At 42.6% G+C, this 20,286-nt stretch overlaps 1 protein-coding gene across 2 annotated transcripts in view; it reads right to left on the reverse strand.

Moving 5' to 3' along the window:
• Window positions 1-20,286, reverse strand: part of LOC105474620 (actinin alpha 2) — a 76,320-nt gene that overhangs the window by 36,743 nt on the left and 19,291 nt on the right. For both annotated transcript variants that reach the window (XM_011729431.2, XM_011729432.3), the window contains exons 2-5: window positions 9,535-9,649; window positions 8,489-8,608; window positions 7,302-7,388; window positions 1,526-1,613 (exon numbers count right to left, since the gene is read on the reverse strand). In XM_011729431.2, the coding sequence (XP_011727733.1) occupies window positions 1,526-1,613; window positions 7,302-7,388; window positions 8,489-8,608; window positions 9,535-9,649 (410 nt within the window). The remainder of the gene's footprint in view (window positions 1-1,525; window positions 1,614-7,301; window positions 7,389-8,488; window positions 8,609-9,534; window positions 9,650-20,286) is intronic.

The following is a 20,286-nucleotide window of genomic DNA, read 5'->3' on the forward strand; positions in this document are numbered from 1 at the left end:
AGCTTGAACACTCAACTTCTTCCCAGGGTCCGCTGTACTCCTCTCCTTTCGACTTCCTCTCCTGAGACTTGCTGTGTCTCCTGCCCCGGTCTGGTCCGTGCTGGCACAGGCAGTGACAGGAAGGGAGATGCCTCTACTGCTGTCCCTGCCCAGCCAGTCCCAGGTTTCCTCTCTCTTCTCCAAGTATCCATTCTGGCCCTTACCCCTGAGTCTACCCAATAAATATACACAAGGACGTCTACCCCGCAAATGTCCAGAACACGCTTCCTCTAAAAGTTCTTAGGATGCTTCAAAAGCCTCCGTTAGCTCCCAGATACTCCTTTGTCTTTCTTTATAAAGTTCTTTTCTTTTTCTTTTAAGGCAAAGTCATGTAGGTGAGGGAGGACATGCAACAAGCAGGGCAGATGTTTATTTCTGGTCCTTTTCCCCCATAGACACCAGCTCTAAATGCCCCATAGACAAGGGCAGGCCAGAGCTTGCTGGTGACGGCGGGTTCAGTGAGAGCAGAGTGTGGGAGTTCTGTTCCTCAAAGGGTCTGGGGTAGGAGACCTCCGTGAGAGTTATCAGCGCTACAATGCTGAAGTATTGGGGCCAACTGGGAGTCAGAAAAAGAAAAGCAAGATGAGTGGACGCAGGTCTGGGCACTCCAACTTTTGACACCTGCAGAAAGTCCCAGCCCTTGATAGCTTCTCTCATCTGCCAAATAGCACATTGTAGGGACAAAGAAGGACTCTCTTCCCCTTTATCCTCCCAAGGCCTGGCTCAGTGCCTGACACTTGGCAGACATTCTGAGAATAGTTGTTTAACTAGAAGAACCTCCCCAGTTTTTCACCGCAGTTCATCCTTATCTTTCTGATTATCAGTGGCCAGTGGTGGGCCTTTTTGCATTCATGGGTAACCTAGCATCCAAAGGCGAAAATATAACCAACTCTTTCACTTCAACGTAATAATGATCAATCTACATGAGAAAGACTGAAGCAAGTGACAGAATCATGCTCTCTCTCCTTATGTCAAGATTTCATTCATCTCATTTCCTACAATTTTTCAAACATAATTTTTCTACCTCTTTTGAATTTCAGCAGAGCAAAACTGATGGATGAAGGATCGTTCTATTTCCTACAGGGCTGAGGGCTGAAGAGTCGCTAGTTGCTAGTAGGGGGTACGCAGACTCTGCCAGGGTCCCCCTCATCCCTGAGAAACAACAGCCATTCCTGCTGCCTTTTCCCAATACCAAGGTGAAGACTAAAGTAAGATGCATGCTTATACCCCCAAACTCAGTAGAATCCTTCTGGCACTGCAACACCATTCACTTACAAACACAGTGCTGTTTTACCAGCATGCTAAGGCTTACTCCAACGTTTCCCTTTGGGAGACTTTAAGCATCAAGAATTCTACAGCCTGAGTTCTCCTCCGTACATAAAAGGTTTCTCAGGCAGGAGAAAACACAGGTGCACACAAACACTGTTCCCCATGCTACCCCCAGATTCCACTGACAATACAAGGACCAGGGGCCCTCGGTGCTCACCTAGTATGGAAGTTCTGAATGTTTACATTTCTATAAGGAGCGGTTTTCCTCTGACACCAAAGCAGCAGACCTTCTTTGGCAGATGTTTCTGTAATGACAGCCAAGAAAAAGTGGCCCCAGGGAAATGCCGCTTAGTTCACTTAGCTCCTAGTCACTTTCGAAACAGACCTCCCAGGGGGTCGATCACCAAATGCCTCATCTCTTCTTACAGCCTCTGCAAGGCTGTAAGCGTTCATAGGAGCCAGAACGCTGATCTTGGTGAGTAACTTCTGATGACACTTAGGGACTTCAAAAGGACAATGCAGGAGCAATCACAAGCTCCAACATAAAAAGATACTAAAACCAGACTTCAGGGTGGTTGGTGACTTACCCCTTTTTAAATGAAAATAATTTTTTTTTTTTTTTTTGAGGCACAGTCTCACTCTGTCACCCAGGCTGGCATGCAGTGGTGGGATCTTGGCTCACTGCAACCTCCGCCTCCCGGGTTCAAGAGATTCTCCTGCCTCAGCCTCCCGAGTAGCTGGGACTACAGGTACCACCACCATGCCCGGCTAAGTTTTGTATTTTTAGTGGAGACAGGATTTCACCACGTTGGCCAGGCTGGTCTCAAACTCCTGACCTCAGGCGATCCACCCACCTTGGCCTCTCAAAGTGCTGGGATTACAGGCGTGAGCCACTGTGCCCGGCTGAAAATAAATGTTTAAAAGCTGTGTGTACCTCATTGTGTGAGGTGACACTGGGGGCACCTATTATTCAGGATCAGAGACTAAGTGTCCAATTTGAAAAGGAGGCTGTGGATGCTGACAGACCTTTCCCTGCCTCTTGATTGACTGTATCCTTAAAGGACTAGCAAAGCTTAATGCTGAGCACAATCTGTAATTGAAGTGAGTGTTACAGGACAATCGGATCCTTTGTGTTCACTTAGTGCTTACTGTACACAATCCTGAAAAACATGCAAACATAAATAGTCTACAATGCAACTCAAATGAAAAAATAAAATGTGCGTAGTTGATGACAACTAATCTGTCATTCGTCTGGTTTATAATTCGTACTCCTAGGTAAATGGAATTCACAGATGCTACCACATCTCAAATGTACTCCTTTACCCACTGATTTTGTAACACTTAAAGGGTTTCATTGGTAAATTTCAAGTTTGGCCAATTGACTTCTGACCAAAAGAAAAACCCAGTACCATCTGTGATGACCATAAAAATGTGCTGCTCAGACATCCCACGGCTGCAGCTGGGAGCACAGGGCAGGCAACTGACGTGCCAGCTGCAGCCCCCTGAATGCACCACACCCCCTGCATTCCCACTGAGGCCACATTCCCCAGGGCTGCTCCAGACAAAGACTGGGGGGGTGAGCAGCAGAGCTGAGACATCCCTATGCGATGTGAGACTCCTCTCAGGGCAGTGTAGGATTAAAGACTCCATCAGCCTTGCGAAATTAACCTCAGAACTGCACTGCAGTCCGAGACCTTCTTCCCCAAGCCTCCTCCCTTCCTCTTCTCAGCCCAGGTGTCAGCCAGGAGCTCTGGTCTGAAGGCTCCTCAGGAATCTCCTGCTCCCTCCCCTTCATCCTGCATAGGCATTTTCCCCAAAAAATCTCTTGCATTTCTGGGATGGCCTGAATGTTGGTGTCTTCCCGCCCATCACCAGATTCATATGTTGAAGCCCTAGACCCGAATGTACCTATATTTGGAGATGGGGCCTTTGGGAGGTGCTTAGGGTTAGATGAGGTCATGAGGGTGGGGCCCTCATGATCGGATTAGTGCCCTCATAAGAGACACCAGGAAGCCTGCTCACTGGCAGGTTCTACCCCACCCCACCCACCATGTGTGGCACTGAGGCACGGCACGGCAGCAGCCAACTGCTAGCCAAGAAGAGGGTCCTCACAGAATCAGACCATGATGATACTCTGATTTTGGACTTCCAGCCTCAAGAACTGCGAGAAAACAAAGGTCTGCTATTTAAGCCACCCATGCTATGGTATGTTTTCACAAAGGCCTGGAAAGACTACAACAATTTCTAGTTAGTCTTGGCACTTGCTTCCTGGAGGAGCCAAACCAACACACATCTAAACAGCTCCTCAAAGCCACTTATATAACTTAGGATTATGCCCATATTTAAATGCTAACGGTTTAGAAATTCCCTAAAGCATGTGGACTCATAACTAACATGGGGCCTCTTCTATCTTAGGAAGGGATTGAAGTTGATTTTTTCAAATCAAAATAATTCTGTAATTATTTACCTAAATTGTCCATTTTAGGCTGGGCACGGTGGCTTGGGAGGCTGAGGCCAGCAGATCACCTGAGGTCAGGAGTTCAAGACCAGCCTGGCCAAGACGGTGAATCCCGTCTCTACTAAAAATACAGAAAGTAGCCAGGCACGGTGGTGGGCGCTTGTAATCCCAGCTACTTGGGAGGCTGAGGCAGGAGAATTGCTTGAGCCCAGGAGACGGAGGTTACAGTGAGCCAAGATTGTGCCACTACACTCCAGCCTGGGCGACAGAGTGAGACTCTGTCTCAAAAAAACAACAAACAAACAAACAAAAACTGTCTGTTTTAGTTCACATTTTCTTGGACCCATAACCCAGATAAAGTACACACACCCCTAAAGTTCCATGTGCTATAACTTGAATGACTCCTGTTCATGTCTCTTAACTAGCAAGTGCTAGTTAAGGGAAAATAAACTGAAACTGTTAAGACTTAATTAAAATGTGAATTGATATGGATGTTGAAATTTGGAACTCCACAGCCAATTATTCTGCCTGTCATTGCAGTCCTGACCAACATAATTAATAAGAAAAGGTACATCAGGAAGAAATAATGGGATGTATTTAACAGAGTTTAAATAAAACTTAACAGGTTAGAAAAGCAAACAAAGGTACATGTATCTACAACATCTTAATATTGTTACTGAAGTTTAGATTTACAAGTCACAGAGTTTCACTTAATTTCTGTCTGAATATGTGTGAACACTCTCGGGCCATGAAGGTCAAACAAGGCTTTTTCCTTATTTAATTGGTTACTACAATCAAAGCTGACCCTCCTCCAACCCCAAATCCATTTTCAGGCTTTCAGCAAAAGGTTAACAAGCTTGTGTGAATTATGTACATTACTGGAAAGCCTACTCCCGAAAGGTATATGGGAAAATGGAAATGCGGCCATTTGGCACAAACAGGTCCACACACAAAACCCTCATCATGGGTGTAAAAAGCATGTTATGGATTGGCAGTGCTATCTGTCATTGCATCACGAAACACTGAATGACACCCCGAGGAGCTCCATCATCCACTTACATCTGGACTGCTTTCATCAACACATGTATTAATCTCTCATTTTCTTTTCTTTTCTTTTCTTTTTTTTTTTTTGAGACAGAGTCTTGCTCTGTCACCCAGGCTGGAGTACAGTGGCGTGATCTCGGCTCACTGCAAGCTCCGCCTCCCAGGTTCAAGCAATTTTCCAGCCTCAGCCTCCTGAGGAGCTGAGATTACAGGTGCCCGCCACCATGCCCAGCTAATTTTTGTATTTTTAGTAGAGACGGGGTTTCACCATATGTTGACCAGGCTGGTCTCGAACTGCTGACCTCATGATCCACCTGCCTTGGCCTCCCAAAGTGCTGGGATTACAGGCGTGAGCCACCGCGCCCGGCCTAATCTCTCATTTTCCTTCTTGGAAGAGGCCCATCGTTTTGTTGAAAGAAACTCACTCCTCAAAGAATTTGTTTCTAATAATAATGACTTTTTCAACATACTATGTATCATTAAAACAAATAAAGATGATTTTTCTGTAGACTTACAGAAATTAAATGAGGTTATTAAGCAAATAAAAATATAAATTAGCAAACTAATTATCTACTGTGTTGGACACTACAGAACCATCTGCTTGAAGAGATTTAGGTACTTTGCTAATAAAATTATACTTTTTTAATGCTTAGTTTCTTAGTCTTGTGAAGAGCAGATTAGTATAGCTTTTTATTGCAAAATTTTACAAAATATTGTGATTTAGCTATCTTGCTTTGGGCATGTTAATAACAACTTTGGGGAAAACTCTAATGGATAATACCATTCATACCTACACTTGAAATATAATTAAGTTTTAAATTCCTATTATAACTAAAGTAAAATTTGTAACCAATCAGAAACAATTTCTAGTCAACTTCACCTCTGCAATATTTGTGGAAAAAGGATTTGCTAGACCAGCAACAGTGTGAACAAGATTTCTAAAAGTAGTATTTATTTAAAGTGGGTTCAACAGTTTAAATATTTAAATTTAGAAGTATATAAAAACTGATAATTATAACTTACAATTTTTAAATAAAGCAGGAATTTTAGGAAGCCTCTTGTTTCTTACATTAGCATAAAGGAAGGTACTGTAATAGAACTATATTGTGCAAAAGTTTTCAAAGTCAGACTATGTATTAATTCAAGCTGGCTGTCATTCCTGAGCCTGAATTGTTGAGGTGTTAATGCCATTAGATTTTAGTTTGATTTTTAGATGACATAAGTGGGTCTCCGGTGCCAGAAGGGAATAATTGAAGTGAATTTGAAGGTCCGTAAGGGCAAGTACTGCAGGCTTCATGTCAGCTGGTACGAGTAGGCAAAGTGTTCTTTCTTAATGTTTGCTGGTTGATGAGTACCTAAAATCACTTAAAAAGACCAGAGTCTCACGCCTGTAATCCCAGCACCTTGGGAGGCTGAGGTGGGCAGATCACGAGGCCTGGAGATCGAGACCATCCTGGCTAACACGGTGAAACTCTGTCTCTACTAAAAATATAAAAAATTAGCCCGCGTGGTGGTGGGTGCCTGTAGTCCCAACTACTCAGGAGGCTGAGGCAGGAGAATGACGTGAACCTGGGAGGCGGAGCTTGCAGTGAGCCAAGATCACGCCACTGTACTCCACCCTGGGCGACAGAGCAAATCTCCGTCTCAAAAAACAAACAAACAAACAAAAAAATCAGAGTCAGAAGCTACTCTGGCCTGGGCAGAATTATAAATAACGTCTCCACCCCTTACCACTCAGGTACTTGGTTACCTACTAGATTACAGAGTCGGGGGAGCTAAATCGTTGGACAATGCAGACAGCCCTGAAACACATTCTGCAGTTATACACTTTGTGATTTGAGGGCCAAACAGGCAAAGTTCTAATTTTAAGAATGCCAATTTGACACTTTTCAACAGTGCTGAATTCATCAAAATATTTGGGAGTATAGTTAATGTAAAAGACTAAAGATTTTTATCTTCAGTGGCAGTGCCAAGGATTGAGATTCTATGATAATGATGGAACAGTAGTTAGGCCAAAAGATACAGTGACCATAAAGGTCTTGTTTAAAAAGGAAAAGAAGAAAAAAGAAAAAGGGAGAGAGGTAAGGAGGAAGAACGTAAAGGAAATAACAAATGAACGTGGATTGCAACAGATTCTGTTTTTATACCTGGGGTATAAAGAGTGTTTCAGTTGTAAGACTACAGAACTCTGCCATAGCTCTAAATTTACTAGCATAATAAGCAATCAAGAAGCTCAATAAATGCTCATTTGAAAAAGCGACTTCTGTTCTGAACATGTGCTCATCTTGTGCAAACCGATTCCAGCCTCCATGAATGAAACAGTGCTGCTGGGGTCTTTTCTTACACACATACCAAATGTAGAAGAACCCACTTACATGTCTCTCATTCAATCATGTAAGTGACTGTTGGACTTTCAAATATCTTGTTCAAATTTTAATTCATAAGCTCAACTTACAGATTATACAATTACACTTTTAACCATGTCTTTTACCTTCAACTGAAATATCCTGAATAGCAAAGCGAAGGATGATGGTCCAGATCATGCCCAGGGTCATTTTCACGTTACCATCAACAATTTCTGCAGGTAAGAAAACAACCAATTAATGTAAAGATAACATAGTCAGTACATAACTTTTTTCCTATATATAAATTTTGACTTCAGAGCTATTGGAAAATGTGCATATGGAAAGACCGGTTTATGTTTTTAAAAGTATCGCAGTATGTCTGGTTATAAATACGGTATTCATAACCAAATGTCTCTAGTTTAAATAAATTCTGAGTTAATAATAAGCACAAATCTTGCATTATGTATTATCACTGAAAACCACCCAGGAATCTCCAAAGTTTTAACATGCAATGAGCTAAGGTGGTTTTTTTTTTTTTTTTTTTTTTTTTTTTTTTTTTTTTTGAGATGAGTCTCACTCTGTCACCCAGGCTGGAGTGCAGTGACACAACCTTGGCTCACTGCAACCTCCGCCTCCGGGGATCAAGCAATTCTCCTGCCTCAGCCTCCTGAGTAGCTGGGACTACAAAGACTACAGGCATGCGCCACCACACCCAGCTAATTTTCTGTAAATTTAGTAGAGACGGGGATTTCACCACGTTGGCCAGGCTGGTCTTGAACTCCTAACCTCAGGTGATCTACCCGCCTCGGCCTCCCAAAGTGCTGGGATGAGCATGAGCCGCTGTGCCCAGCCATGAACTAAGGTTTTAAATAATCAAATAAAGAGAACGCAGTCTCATCTTTACCCTGACCCTTCTTACGGCATTCCGCAGCTGACAAGTAGCAGGACTCAGTTGTACATATGGTGGTAATCTCAACTCCTGCTGACCTCGCCAAATTCCCAGTCTCCCATAGAGAACAAAGAGACCACTTCCTTCCTATTAGTTCTTATTAAGAGTCAGTGGGATGTGTAAGTTCTTTCTCAGTCCTGTAAGTGTTCTGAAGATGACAGCATTATATTTAATTCTATGCTTTACAAAGAACCTAGAGCTTGGTCTCCCACTCAGGGTACCATTTGTTCTTATCTCTGTGCACTCAGCGCCCTAGGGGAGAGCCTGATACAAGGCAGGTACAGTAAATGGTGAAAGGGAGGGAAGAAGAGAATTCAAGTAGCAGCCCACACCTGTGCTATAAGGTCAGTGTGGCAGAGAGGGCCACCCCACCACACCTCTCACCTTCAGCCCCGATGGACACCAGTTTCACCCCTTTGCTGGCTATGTAATCCAAAGCTTTGTTGACGTTAGCAATTTTGTGGAACCGCATTTTTCCTCGGTCAGGTTTGGGCAGCCTTTCCCCTGTTGGATGAAAAGAGAATCATGCAGACATGGAGACAGTGACCTCTTGATGCGGAATCAAGATGCCAAACCTCAGAATCCATTTTTTCCTTAAAAACAAATGGTTACATGACTATTTCTGATGTGTGCCTGGTCTCTCTAAATCACAGCAATGAGGGAACGGTAACCAAAAGGTTTTCAGGATCAAGTGGACCAGCAGGCAGCCATACTATGAAGGACATATGCTTTTCAGATCTGCAGGGAGAGTCTGGTTTGGCCCATGATCCAACTTACAAATGAGTAAAAAGAGAACCTGGTTAGAGCCCCTGGAGTATTCAGAGTTGCTGGCTAACTGTTAGAGGAAGTCAGGATGGCCTAGTTAAAATCACAGAGGTGGCTGCCAGGGTTCGTTCGACACCTGATTATGAAGATATATGGATCAGGGCAGATCTGCCATAATCCTTCCCAGTCACACTTCTCCAAAGGTGATCCATTCTCTAGTCCAAAGTCTAAATCGCCCAACTGAAATTCAGGACAAATCAAAGCCCCCCTGGGATTTTAGCTTATATGTTCAGAGTTCTGCCAACATCTACAACATGGAGATTTTTGGATACAAGATGATTTCTGGAATATGCTCTAGCTGGACGAAGAGTAGAGAGGGCAGCATGGAGGGAGTCATGTGAAGTCATTTTTTCTTCTCTTATTTTGTTTCAAGCTTGGTGGTATAAACATTATTTTAATAAGTCATTTTTAAAGAGAATTCACTCCTTTTTTAGAACACAAAAATAACTCCAGGCAGATTGTTCTTTGGAAAGGTTTTCTTTGGCAATAATACCATGTTCTTGCCCAGCCAAGTTCAAAGTGAACTTCTGATGTAATCATCTCTAAATAGTTGCTTACCTACTGATAACACATGAAAGCATAGGATTGGGATATATAACACCAACCTGAGATGACTTCCAAAAGCAGCATGAGCTTAAGGCCATTCCTGAAGTCTTCTTCAATGTTCTCAATTTGGGTGCCGGCTTTCCTTAAGTGGGAGTTACACCAGGCAGTGAAGGTCTGCAAAGAAAACCAAACACGATTTAGCACAAGCCCATCGGATTTCAGATCCCTTCCTCACAGACAACACTTCACACGTTACGCGTTCTTGGGAATCTACAAGGCTGGGGCTGCTTGGGCTTCTAGAGGATGGAGAATTTGATGGAAAGAACTGGAAACCCAAAAGAACGATTTTAGTAAATTTTCCACTTTAGAGACAAAAAGTCTCTTAATGGATATTCCAACCTGAAGAATTTTTGCCTTCCATTTAAAAAGACACCACATTTATACCTGTATCTTCACCTTTTGAAAACCTTTTACTTTGTAGAAAAGATAGATTAAATTAAGATGTACTTATTTTTTGCTCACAAATGCAAAATACGCTTGCTTGCAGCAGAATAGATGAATAACAGTGTTTTGTTTTGGAGACAGGGTCATCCAGCTCTGTCACCCAGTTTGGAGTATAATGGTATGATCACGGCTCACTGCAGCCTCGACCTCCCAGGCTCAATTGATCCTCCTGCCTCAGTCCCCTAAGTAGCTGGGACTATAGGCATGCACCACTACACCCAGCTAATTTTTTTTTTTAGAGATGAGGTCTTGCTATGTTGCCCAGGCTGGTCTCAAACTCCTAGACTCAAGCAATCCTCTTGCCTCAGCCTCCCAAAGTGCTGGGATTACAGGCATGAGCCACCGTGCCCAGTCTAAATAATGTTTAAAGAAAGTTCAAAGGCCAGGCGTGGTGACTCACACCTGTAATCCCAGCACTTTGGGAGGCTGAGGCAGGCAGATCAGTTGAGGTCAGGAGTTTGAGACCAACCTGGCCAACATGGTAAAACCCCGTCTCTACTAAAAATACAAAAATTAGCTGGGTGTGGTAGCATGTGCCTATAGTCCCAGCTACTCAGGAGGCTGAGGCTGCAGTGAGCCAAGATCATACCACTGCACTCCAGCCTGGGTGACAGAGTGAAACTCTGTCTCAAAAAAAAAAAAAAAAAAATGTTCAAAATGTCTTGCTTTAGAGGAGACGGTGGGTGATATTGTGTAGCAGAAAGAAGAGAGAAGGAACCCATAACCAATAATAGCCTACAACTAGTTTATCTTGGGTGAACAACAGTTTTAAGCTACTAATTAAACCAATTAAACAAATTTGCAGTGTAGTCAATCATTGAAAAAATAATAACAATAACCTCCTACAAGCATGTTCCAAGCACTGGACTAGATCCTGGATCTCAAAGGTGACTATATTCAACCCTGCCTTTGGAAGGGATCACAGTCCAGTCATATTAGCAAATTACTGGGGCAAATCTTCAGCTGAAAATGGACCACATATGAAGTGACATCCAAGTCATTCTGTTTATTTTTCCAGCTTCTTTTAACTTGGCTTCCACTTGTGCCCTATTTCCTGCCAAAACCAGATTAGAAATGTTTCTGGCAGCTGCTGGCTAAGCATGCAAACTGTCCCCTCGTCCCACAACAGCTGCTGGGCTTCAGAACAAAGTGCCTGGCACATCAAACTGGGGAGTAGGGGACACACAAACAGGGTTTGTGTTCAAGATGAAAAAGTCAACCTATCAAAAACAGACTGCTTCCAAGCCAGATACAGAAAGACCAAGTGTCCATAAAAATGATTTTCCTGGGTAATAAAGAGGATTTTCAAATCTGACTAATAGTCCCTCCTTTCAAGAAGGAGGTGACAGCATTTAATTCAAGGACAAAAAAAAAAAAAAAGGGGATTTTTTGGATTTACAGTAATAAATTTTACCCTGAGAGCCTAAACTAACAATTCTTTCTAAGTTTTAGTCAGGTCTAAACAGAAAAGATACTCTAAGCCATACACTCTATTTTTATTTATTTATTTATTGAGATGGAGTCTTGCTTATCTCCCAGGCTGGAGTACAGTGGCGTGATCTTGGCTCACTGCAACCTCTGCCTCCCAGGTTCAAGTGATTCTCCTGCCTCAACCACCCTAGTAGCTAGGAATACAGGTGTCTGCCACCACACCTAGCTAATTTTTGTATTTTTAGTAGAGATGGGGTTTTGCCATGTTGGCCAGACTGGTCTTGAACTCCTGACTTCAGGTGACCCGCCTGCCTTGGCCTCTCAAAGTGCTGGGATTACAGGCGTGAGCCACCACGCCCGGTCTTAAAGTCATGTACATTAGATCCATACCCAATCAATGTGGTAGCTCCTAGCCACAAGTAGCCACTTAAACTTAGACTAATGAAAATCAAATTTAAAAATTAGCTCCTCAGTTGCACAAGTCATCTTTTAAGTGATCAGAAGCCACATGTGGCTAGTAGTATTGGATGGTGCAAATATACAACATTCCTATCATCACAGAAAATTCTATTGGACAACACTATAGATAATTAAGTTTTGTTTTTTGAAGGTAAGATTATGATAAAAATTCATTACTTATTTTTTAACATATTAATTTTATGTATTTACTTTTTGAGTGAGTAATCCATTTCCTTGGTTCAAAAGTCAAGTGGTACAAATGGTTTTCAAAAAAAAATCCATTCTCTCACCTTTGTTCCCTGGCTACCCAACGCCCTACCCCATAAAGAATGGAGCTATCAGTCTCTTGTATATTCCTTCAGTGGTATCTGTGTTTACATAAACACACAGACTTACATGTCTTGTTTTTCCTTTGGTCCCTTTAACACACACCATAGGATATACATTGTTCTATACTTTGCTTGGCACAATGGCTCACGCCTGTAATCCCAGCACTTTGGGAGGCCAAAGTGGGTGGATCACTTGAGATCAGGACTGCGAGACCGGCCTGACCAACATGGTGAAACCTTGTCTCTCCTAAAAATACAAAATGAGCTGGACATGGTGTCGCACACCTGTAATCTCAGCTACTTGGGAGGTTGAGGCAGAAGAACTGCTTGAACCCGGGAGGTGGAGGTTGCAGTGAGCCGAGATCACACCATTGCACTCCAGCCAGGGAAACAAGAGTGAAGCTCCATCTCAAAGGAAAAAAAAAACAAAAACAAGCAAACAAACAATATATATAACCCAGAGATCATTCCATATCAGTATAAGTTATTTGTTTTTATGGCTGTATAGTATTCCACTGTAGTGTATAAACCATATTTTATGTAACTAGCTCCCTATGAATGAACATTTGGGTTGTTTCCAGACAATTAAGTTATTACAGTAAAATACACCCCAGGCCCTATCTTCAGCAAGTACAATTACTTTAAAACAATTTTTAAAACTGATAATATTAAGACTACTCATATACCAGAGTTTTTGGGAAAGGCACAAAAGAATAGTAGGTTGTTAAAAAAAAAAAAGCAACTGATGGAGAGAACATATAATGATATAAACATTTATAAAGTTTTAAAAATTTAAATTCTACTTAAAAGTGGGCAAATATTGCTGGTGCACGTCATCATACCTTGTCTGTTATTTAAGTGTCTTCATAATACAGGTATCAGAAGCACTTCTGGATATATCCCTAAAAGCTGCTCACAAAATCCCAAGCTTCCTGACCCCACACCGCAGGAAGTCGTTTGAAACTACCTGCTTTGTTTGATTGTTTGTTTGTTTCTGTAAAGAGATAAGAAGGTCTCGCTCTGTCACCCAGGCTGGAGTGCAGTGGTGCAATCACAGATCACTGCAGCTTTGAACTCCTGGGCTCAGAGATCCCCCACCTCAGCCTCCCGAGGTGATACTACCTTTTTATAGCTATACATACAATGAAGGTAATTTGCCATAGGTAATTATCCACTTGTACAAATCCAGAGAAGGTCCATTTATTTAGTTGAGTTAAGCCTAATGAAGTTTCCCTATCTTCTCATAAGAGCCAAGAAAGGTGGTGAGTAACTTAAATGCAGAAAAAAGACTCCAGCTGTTCTGTGGTAATAGCTTAAAAAGAGGCCAGTGCCTCTGAAAAGGAATTTTAAGCTTTATTAGAATGTTGAATTTGTATTCTATTTCCTGTTTTAATTACCAATGCCTAGGGAGACTGTTCCTATGAATCTCCTATCACCCCTGTTTCTGTGAAAAGTCTGTTAATCATGGAGAAGATAAAAACAACAGTAGCAACAAAACCCCACACATTTGACCCGAAGACTTCTGTGTGAACTTTCTTGTTGTTTGTATTGCAACATGCATCTTTAGGGTTCTTGAAAACTAAACTTTGGAGAACTCAAGTGGGAATGAAAGTGGCTCCACACCATTCTGGAGGCAGGCTCCTCGGTTTAAAAAAGATTACCAAGCCGTATGTCCTTTCTTAAGGGAAATGGTGCTTTATTCAATCAGACACAGACCATGGAGGAAAGAAGCCAGCGTCTCCCCAACTTGTAGCTCAATCCAGAAGCTGCCCTGGCACATGCAGAATCCTCCAACCTCCTCTCCTGTTTTCAACTCAAACCCTCCTCTACCTCCCTCCTGAACCAACAGCTTATTCCCTGTTTCTCTGCACCTAGTCATAAATATAAACACTTCCAGCATCCCAAAAGTAGGCACATAAAAAGTTTTAGAGCCACAAAAAAGAAGACCGAGATGGGAAACCATAAAACCATCTATCCCCAGAAAGACAAGACAGATGTTTCTAGTCCTGGCCGGGTACAGAGGCTCACACCTGTAATTCCAGCATTTTGGGAGGCCGAGGCAGGGTGGATCACTTGAGGTCAGTTGTTCAAGACCAGCCTGACCAACATGGTGAAACCTCATCTCTACTAAAAATATAAAAACTTAGCCTGGCATGGTGGTGCATGCCTGTAATCTCAGCTACTCAGGAGACTGAGGCAAGAATCTCTTGAACCCGGGAGGCAGAGGTTGCAGTGAGCCAAGATGGTGCCACTGCACTCCAGCTTAGGCAACAGAGGGAGCCTCTGTCTCAAAAAAAATAAAAAGACATGTTTCTAGTCCTTACCACCCACCACAGAAGTTAAGACAAAGCTAAGGGAAACAATGTTCAACAGTGTTCTATAGATGGAAATGCGGTGGAAGACAGTCTCACTATGTATATTCCTTAGACAGCTGGAACAAATATTAGGATCTCTTTCCTAAACACAAAGAATTGTAACCAGTGAGTCCCTGGCCAGGGTGGGCGGTCTGTGGGTGCAGATGCTCTCCACTGGCTATACAGGCCCTCCCTGGATGCACATGGAAACTCTCCTGTACACCGTGTTCCTGTGCCTTGGAGTCGTACGGATGCTTTCATGTGTAAGGACTGAAGGATTCTCAAATGATCAGCAGTCTCTGCCTCCATTATATTCCTGAACATAATCTAGAACAGCGGTCCCCAACCTTTTTTGGCACCAGGGACCAGTTTCGTGGAAGACAATTTTTCCACGGATGTTGGGGTAGGGAAGGGGGATGGTTTCAGGCTGAAACTGTTCCACCTCCGATCATTAGGCATTCCATTCTCATAAGGAGTGCACAACCTAGATTTCTGGCACGCACAGTTCACAGTAGGGTTTGCACTCCTATGAGAATCTGATGCCGCCGCTGATCTGACAGGAGGCAGAGCTCAGGTGGTAATGTGGGCCATGGGGAACAGCTGTAAATACCGATGAAGCTTCTGCTCACTTGCTCATCCGTTGCTCAACTCCTGCTGTAGAGCCCGGTTCCTAACAGGTCACGAACCAGTGCCAGTCCACAGTCCGGAGGTTGGGAGCCCCTGATCTGGAGACCCAGAGGATGTTCCCCAACCTCCAAAACATGGTGGTTGAGTAAATATCAGTTGAAGGGGTTTTCCGGGAGCATTTGCTAGCTACAATTGTCACTCCCATTCACTGGCGGAAGACGCTATTGCATCTTTCTTGGAGGACTTGCTAGCAAAGTCCCTAATCCATGGGAACTACAAGAGTACTGCCTTTCTCAAAGCTAAATTATATAACAGGGCAATCAGCACAATGTGCTTAACGGCAAAAAGAAAATGTGCATGTCCTTACTGAATTGTTGAGACAAACCAGTGTTATTCAATCGCTATGCATTTGTATTTGATTTCTTTTTAAGTTGACGAAGGCTACAGTCACATCAACCTACATTCTCTAGGGTAAAGGCAGGAAAAGTCTTTTAATCAAAATGAGTGAAAAATGTGACTGTTTATATCATCCTCTTTGACTATACATGTGCACAATTTTACCTAGAAGAGATTATTACCTAGGTACACAGACGGGGACCTGAAAAATCAATCATGAGTCTGACATGGTTCCCTGAATATCAGTTCATTTCACTTTTCAGTGAATTATTAATTCTTTTAGCAATACGGTTCTAAGCCTGGGCTGGCTTCTGTAAAACTACGTGTTCAATCTTCATCATTCCATTTTCTCCAAACAAAAGTTTTGGCAACATATCTATCCATTTCCTTTATACTTCTTTAACCACCTTTTTCTTTAATAATAATTACACAAAATAATCATTTCAGATCCCATTTCCTAAAATGGAAACTCATCCCAGATGTAGAGTTTTCTGAATGAAATGAACGAGAATCTGCTGAGGACTGGGATATCCAGGCACAGCAGAAAACTCAGGGGTCAGCAAGTCTAAAGAACATGTAGCTTTTAAACCTACCAATTATAAGACAGCATTGTCTGTCAGGTGAAAAACGGTCTGGGGTGCTGCTGAGTGTTCTATGTTGAAGTTGCGTATCATTTACTCTCCTCAGGGAGCTGAGACATCAAGAGGTCTACTCGGTCAATTCCAAGCCTCCCCCAACACTCATCACGACCTGCATCCTGTGGGGTAGGACAATCAAGCCCCAGCCACAGTGGCAGTGGTCCCCGAGACGGGGCACAGAGGACAGGCCGAGTCCGTTCCAGCCTGCAGTCATGGCTCAGAACTCGAATTGTATTTCTGACTCTGAAACCATGCAATTATTTGTCCTTCACATCCTGATGCTTTCTCAGCTATACATATATACATGGACAGTCACTGTCATGATCAGCTTTATGAAATAGTTCAAAAGATTACTGCAAGGAGAAGAAAGAGGCCGGCCAACACTACCTGTGTCACGATGGTTCGGAACACCCTCTCCTGTGAAACTACTGGAAACCACTGGAAGCCACAGCTCTATTAAACTGCTGTTCTAAAAAACGGTCCATTCATTTTTCTATTTACAGCAATCACTTTAATAGTGCTCTTTTCTACTTCACAAATTCCCAATTTGCCAAGATTACCTCTAATCGGTTTCCCGGTTCTTTTTAAATATTAGAAAAGTAAGGAGGCTCTAGAAAGCTGCATATGTTGTAAAAATCACCGACTGAAGTGGAAGAGGAAGGTCAAAATCGTCTCTCCGAAGTAAATGCAATTTCAGCTTTACCCTTAAGAAAGGAGGCTCTGCCCTCATAAAGAGTAGGTGGCCTAACCGTCTGTGACGGCAAAAAGTCCTGCAATCTGCGCAGAGCAGAACAAACCGCTTCACTACAGGGCGTCTCAATCCGCCGGGCAGCCAGGCCCAAAAGGTCCACACATCACACAAACCGCACCGGATGCAGTAACATCTCAACCAACGAGCTGTCCCAGAATCACCAGCAGCAACCTCACATTTAAATGTTCAGTCACTCAACCGTCCTGAAAAACATTTAGAGAGTGTTGGCATCTACACTAAAATCAAGAAAGTCTGCGCTAACACCAAGGAAGCTCTCTAGATCCAGAAGCCACTCACAGTGGTGACCAGCCATTCCGCATAACCAAAACTGAATAATCATGACTTTGAAAATATTCCTCCAAATCTTCAACGTTGCCAAGTACTCAGATACATCTTTCAACCATCTACACGAAATTTTAAAAATTTAATCAAAGTAAGGATTATGTAAATGAATGTGTTAATCCCAAGGATTTTGCTTGTGCTACAATCAATTATCAGGATGTCCTAGAAGTCCATTTGGGGCCTTAATGTTCTCATAACTTATATAACTAGGCATCTAACTACGCAGCAGCCCATTTATTCTCTGCCCACGAATCTCTGCTTGGTCTCCAAGGTCCTGTTAGATAACATGGTATGCAACAGCTCAGTTCAGCAATCCCTAAAAAACACAGCCCTTAAATCTGAACCCTGGCTTCGTGACCAGCCTACTGTCTAGGGTGGGCAAGTCGGCTCGTCTCTCTGCGGCTAGTTCCCTCCTCCAAGAAATGCACTATGATGGCTGGGCGCGGTGGCTCACGCCTGTAATCCCAGTACTTTGGGAGGCCGAGGCAGGCGGATCACGAGGTCTAGGAGTTTGAGACCAGCCTGGCTAACATGGTGACACCCCGTCTCTACTAAAAATACAAAAATTAGCCGGGTGTGGTGGTTCCCACCTGTAGTCCCAGCTACTCGGGAGGCTGAGGCAGAAGAACTGCTTGAACCCAGGAAGCTGAGGTTGCAGTGAGCCGAGATGGCGCCACTGCACTCCAGCCTGGGTGACAGAGTGAGACTCCGTCTCAAAAAGAAAAGAAAAGAAATGCACTATGAATCTAACTCAACTAGTTTGCTGTGAGGTATGATGGATTATAAGAGACTAGGAAATATAAAAGAGACTAGAAATACAAAAGAAGAGCAATCAGTGACGGCAATTCCAAGAAACTTGGGCGGTGCTGAGGGGTTTAAACTGAAAGAGAATTAAATCATTCTAAAATCTTACTCAGGTAGGGTGAGATTGCTCAGAAAAATAAAGACAGCCTATAGTCACGATTTATTCCTACTTGAACACAGGAGATATTCCGCCTCCAACAGCTAAGGAGAATCATGCTGTTGCTTAGCACAATTCATAGCATGTTGTTACAGACAGAAAAGGGGTGCAAGAAGGTCTGTGATCTAAGAATCCAGAACCCTGCCAATTCTTCATCTTTTCCAGATTCATCACAAGTATTCATACTCCTGCTGGAGAACAAAGAGCATCATTAACATATCTTCATTTCCTCTGGTTAGAAAGTGTTCAGAACATCCGTTTTTACCTATAAGGGGCAAAAATATTGCCCAGGTAATTGAAATAAACTTATTATTAAGGGACAATTAAAATATTGGGTGACATTTGAATCACGATTTGGTTCATAATACACCAGGTCCAAAGAGCCTTAACATTAACTCTTGTAAAAAGGCAAAATCCGTTTCTTTCCACTGCAAAAGGAAGACCCACAGCTGGTTTCCCAAGCTGTTACATGTCTGTATGCATACATATTACTAATCAAAAAACTCAACACAAGGTAGTCCCTAATCCTGCCTTATTCACCTCTGCCATCACTCAGAAAACCCAGCACCCAGCAGGTGCACCTGCATTCGCGCACACAGAGCTTGTACCTGTTAAAGTTTCAATACTTCCAAGTTTAAACTGTGATGATCTCAGTTATAAATAAAGTGGAACTTCAACAGTATGAAAAGGCTGCTTTTATTAGGTTGGTGCAAAAGTAATTGCAGTTTTTACCGTCAAAAGTAGTGAGTAAAATAATAGCTTGAGTTCCAGGTACACTGATATAGACACTGACATACACCCAAAGACAAGGTAAGAGAAAGACAGAGGGGCAGCCTTTTGTTCTGTTGATTCTCCCCGACAAACTCTGCCTGTATGCATGATTCAGAGTCTCTTTCTACCCAATGCCATTGTATATCTAATGATCTCAAATTAAAGGGTAGGAAAGCTCACAAACAACTCCAGCATTTTCCAAGGTACCGTGACCACCACCATTTGAACATTCTAAGAAATGCTGGTGAAAGTGACACACAGAGAAGCAGGAATCTTTGTTTTGTGCTCTGGACAGTGCCTAGAACACAGTGGCATTCAATAACTATTGGTTGAATAAGATCTCATTTGTCAGACTTTCTGGAATCAATCAAAGAGGATAAAAGTCAATTTTTCTTTTTTAATAAAAAGAAACCTGAGAAGCTAAAAATGTGTATCTGCTCAAGTTCCAGGTTTTTAACATTTGTTATTATCATGTCAAACTTAACTACAGAATCCTTAAATGTTAAGAAAGATTCTATAATCTTGCCAAGAAAAAAAAAGAAAAAGAAAATACCTTGCAAAAATAACAGGCAACCTCACAGCTGAGGGTATCTAAAAATAGAACCAGGCTAATGGATGACACTTTAAGTGGAGAGGTTAAAGATGGTTCTCCCAGCACTTGAAAAGACTGTCTTATCCAGCTCTGGTTTTAATCAAATTCTGCACCGCAAATTTCAGGCTTCCACCGCCAGGCTCACAAGACTGATTTCCATTTAGTCCATGGGCTGTTCAAAACACAGAAAGAAAGGCACTAAGCTCTGAGACTGTGTAACAGGTAACACTCTTTTCAGGGTTTTCGACAAAGCCAAACTAGCCCCGACTAATACTGGTTTGAGGAATGACCTCTCCGATGTATGGAATCACCCCTGTAACTTCCAGAAAGGATGGAAACTACGGAATTTGGAAAGGTGAAATGCCTGACAAGGCTGCTTTATACAGGGAAAAATCTATGCTCCAATGGGAAACTTGTGCATTGTCCATAAGCAGCCCTTCTAGGCTTTTCTACAAATCTATAGGTCACAGATAACTGACAGCAATGCAAAATAATTCTGTCTACAGACATTCAAATAAATCAGAGGAGCACTCCTCCTCCTCCCACAGAAAATAGAGCCCCTCCATGTACACATTCATTTCATTCCCGCTCCAAAAATGTGTCTTATTCTTTGGATGCTCTTTTGGACTGGCTGTAATGGCTTACCAGTTTTCTCA

Source organism: Macaca nemestrina, chromosome 1 (genome assembly GCF_043159975.1).
Source record: "Macaca nemestrina isolate mMacNem1 chromosome 1, mMacNem.hap1, whole genome shotgun sequence".
Classification (NCBI taxonomy): domain Eukaryota; kingdom Metazoa; phylum Chordata; class Mammalia; order Primates; family Cercopithecidae; genus Macaca; species Macaca nemestrina.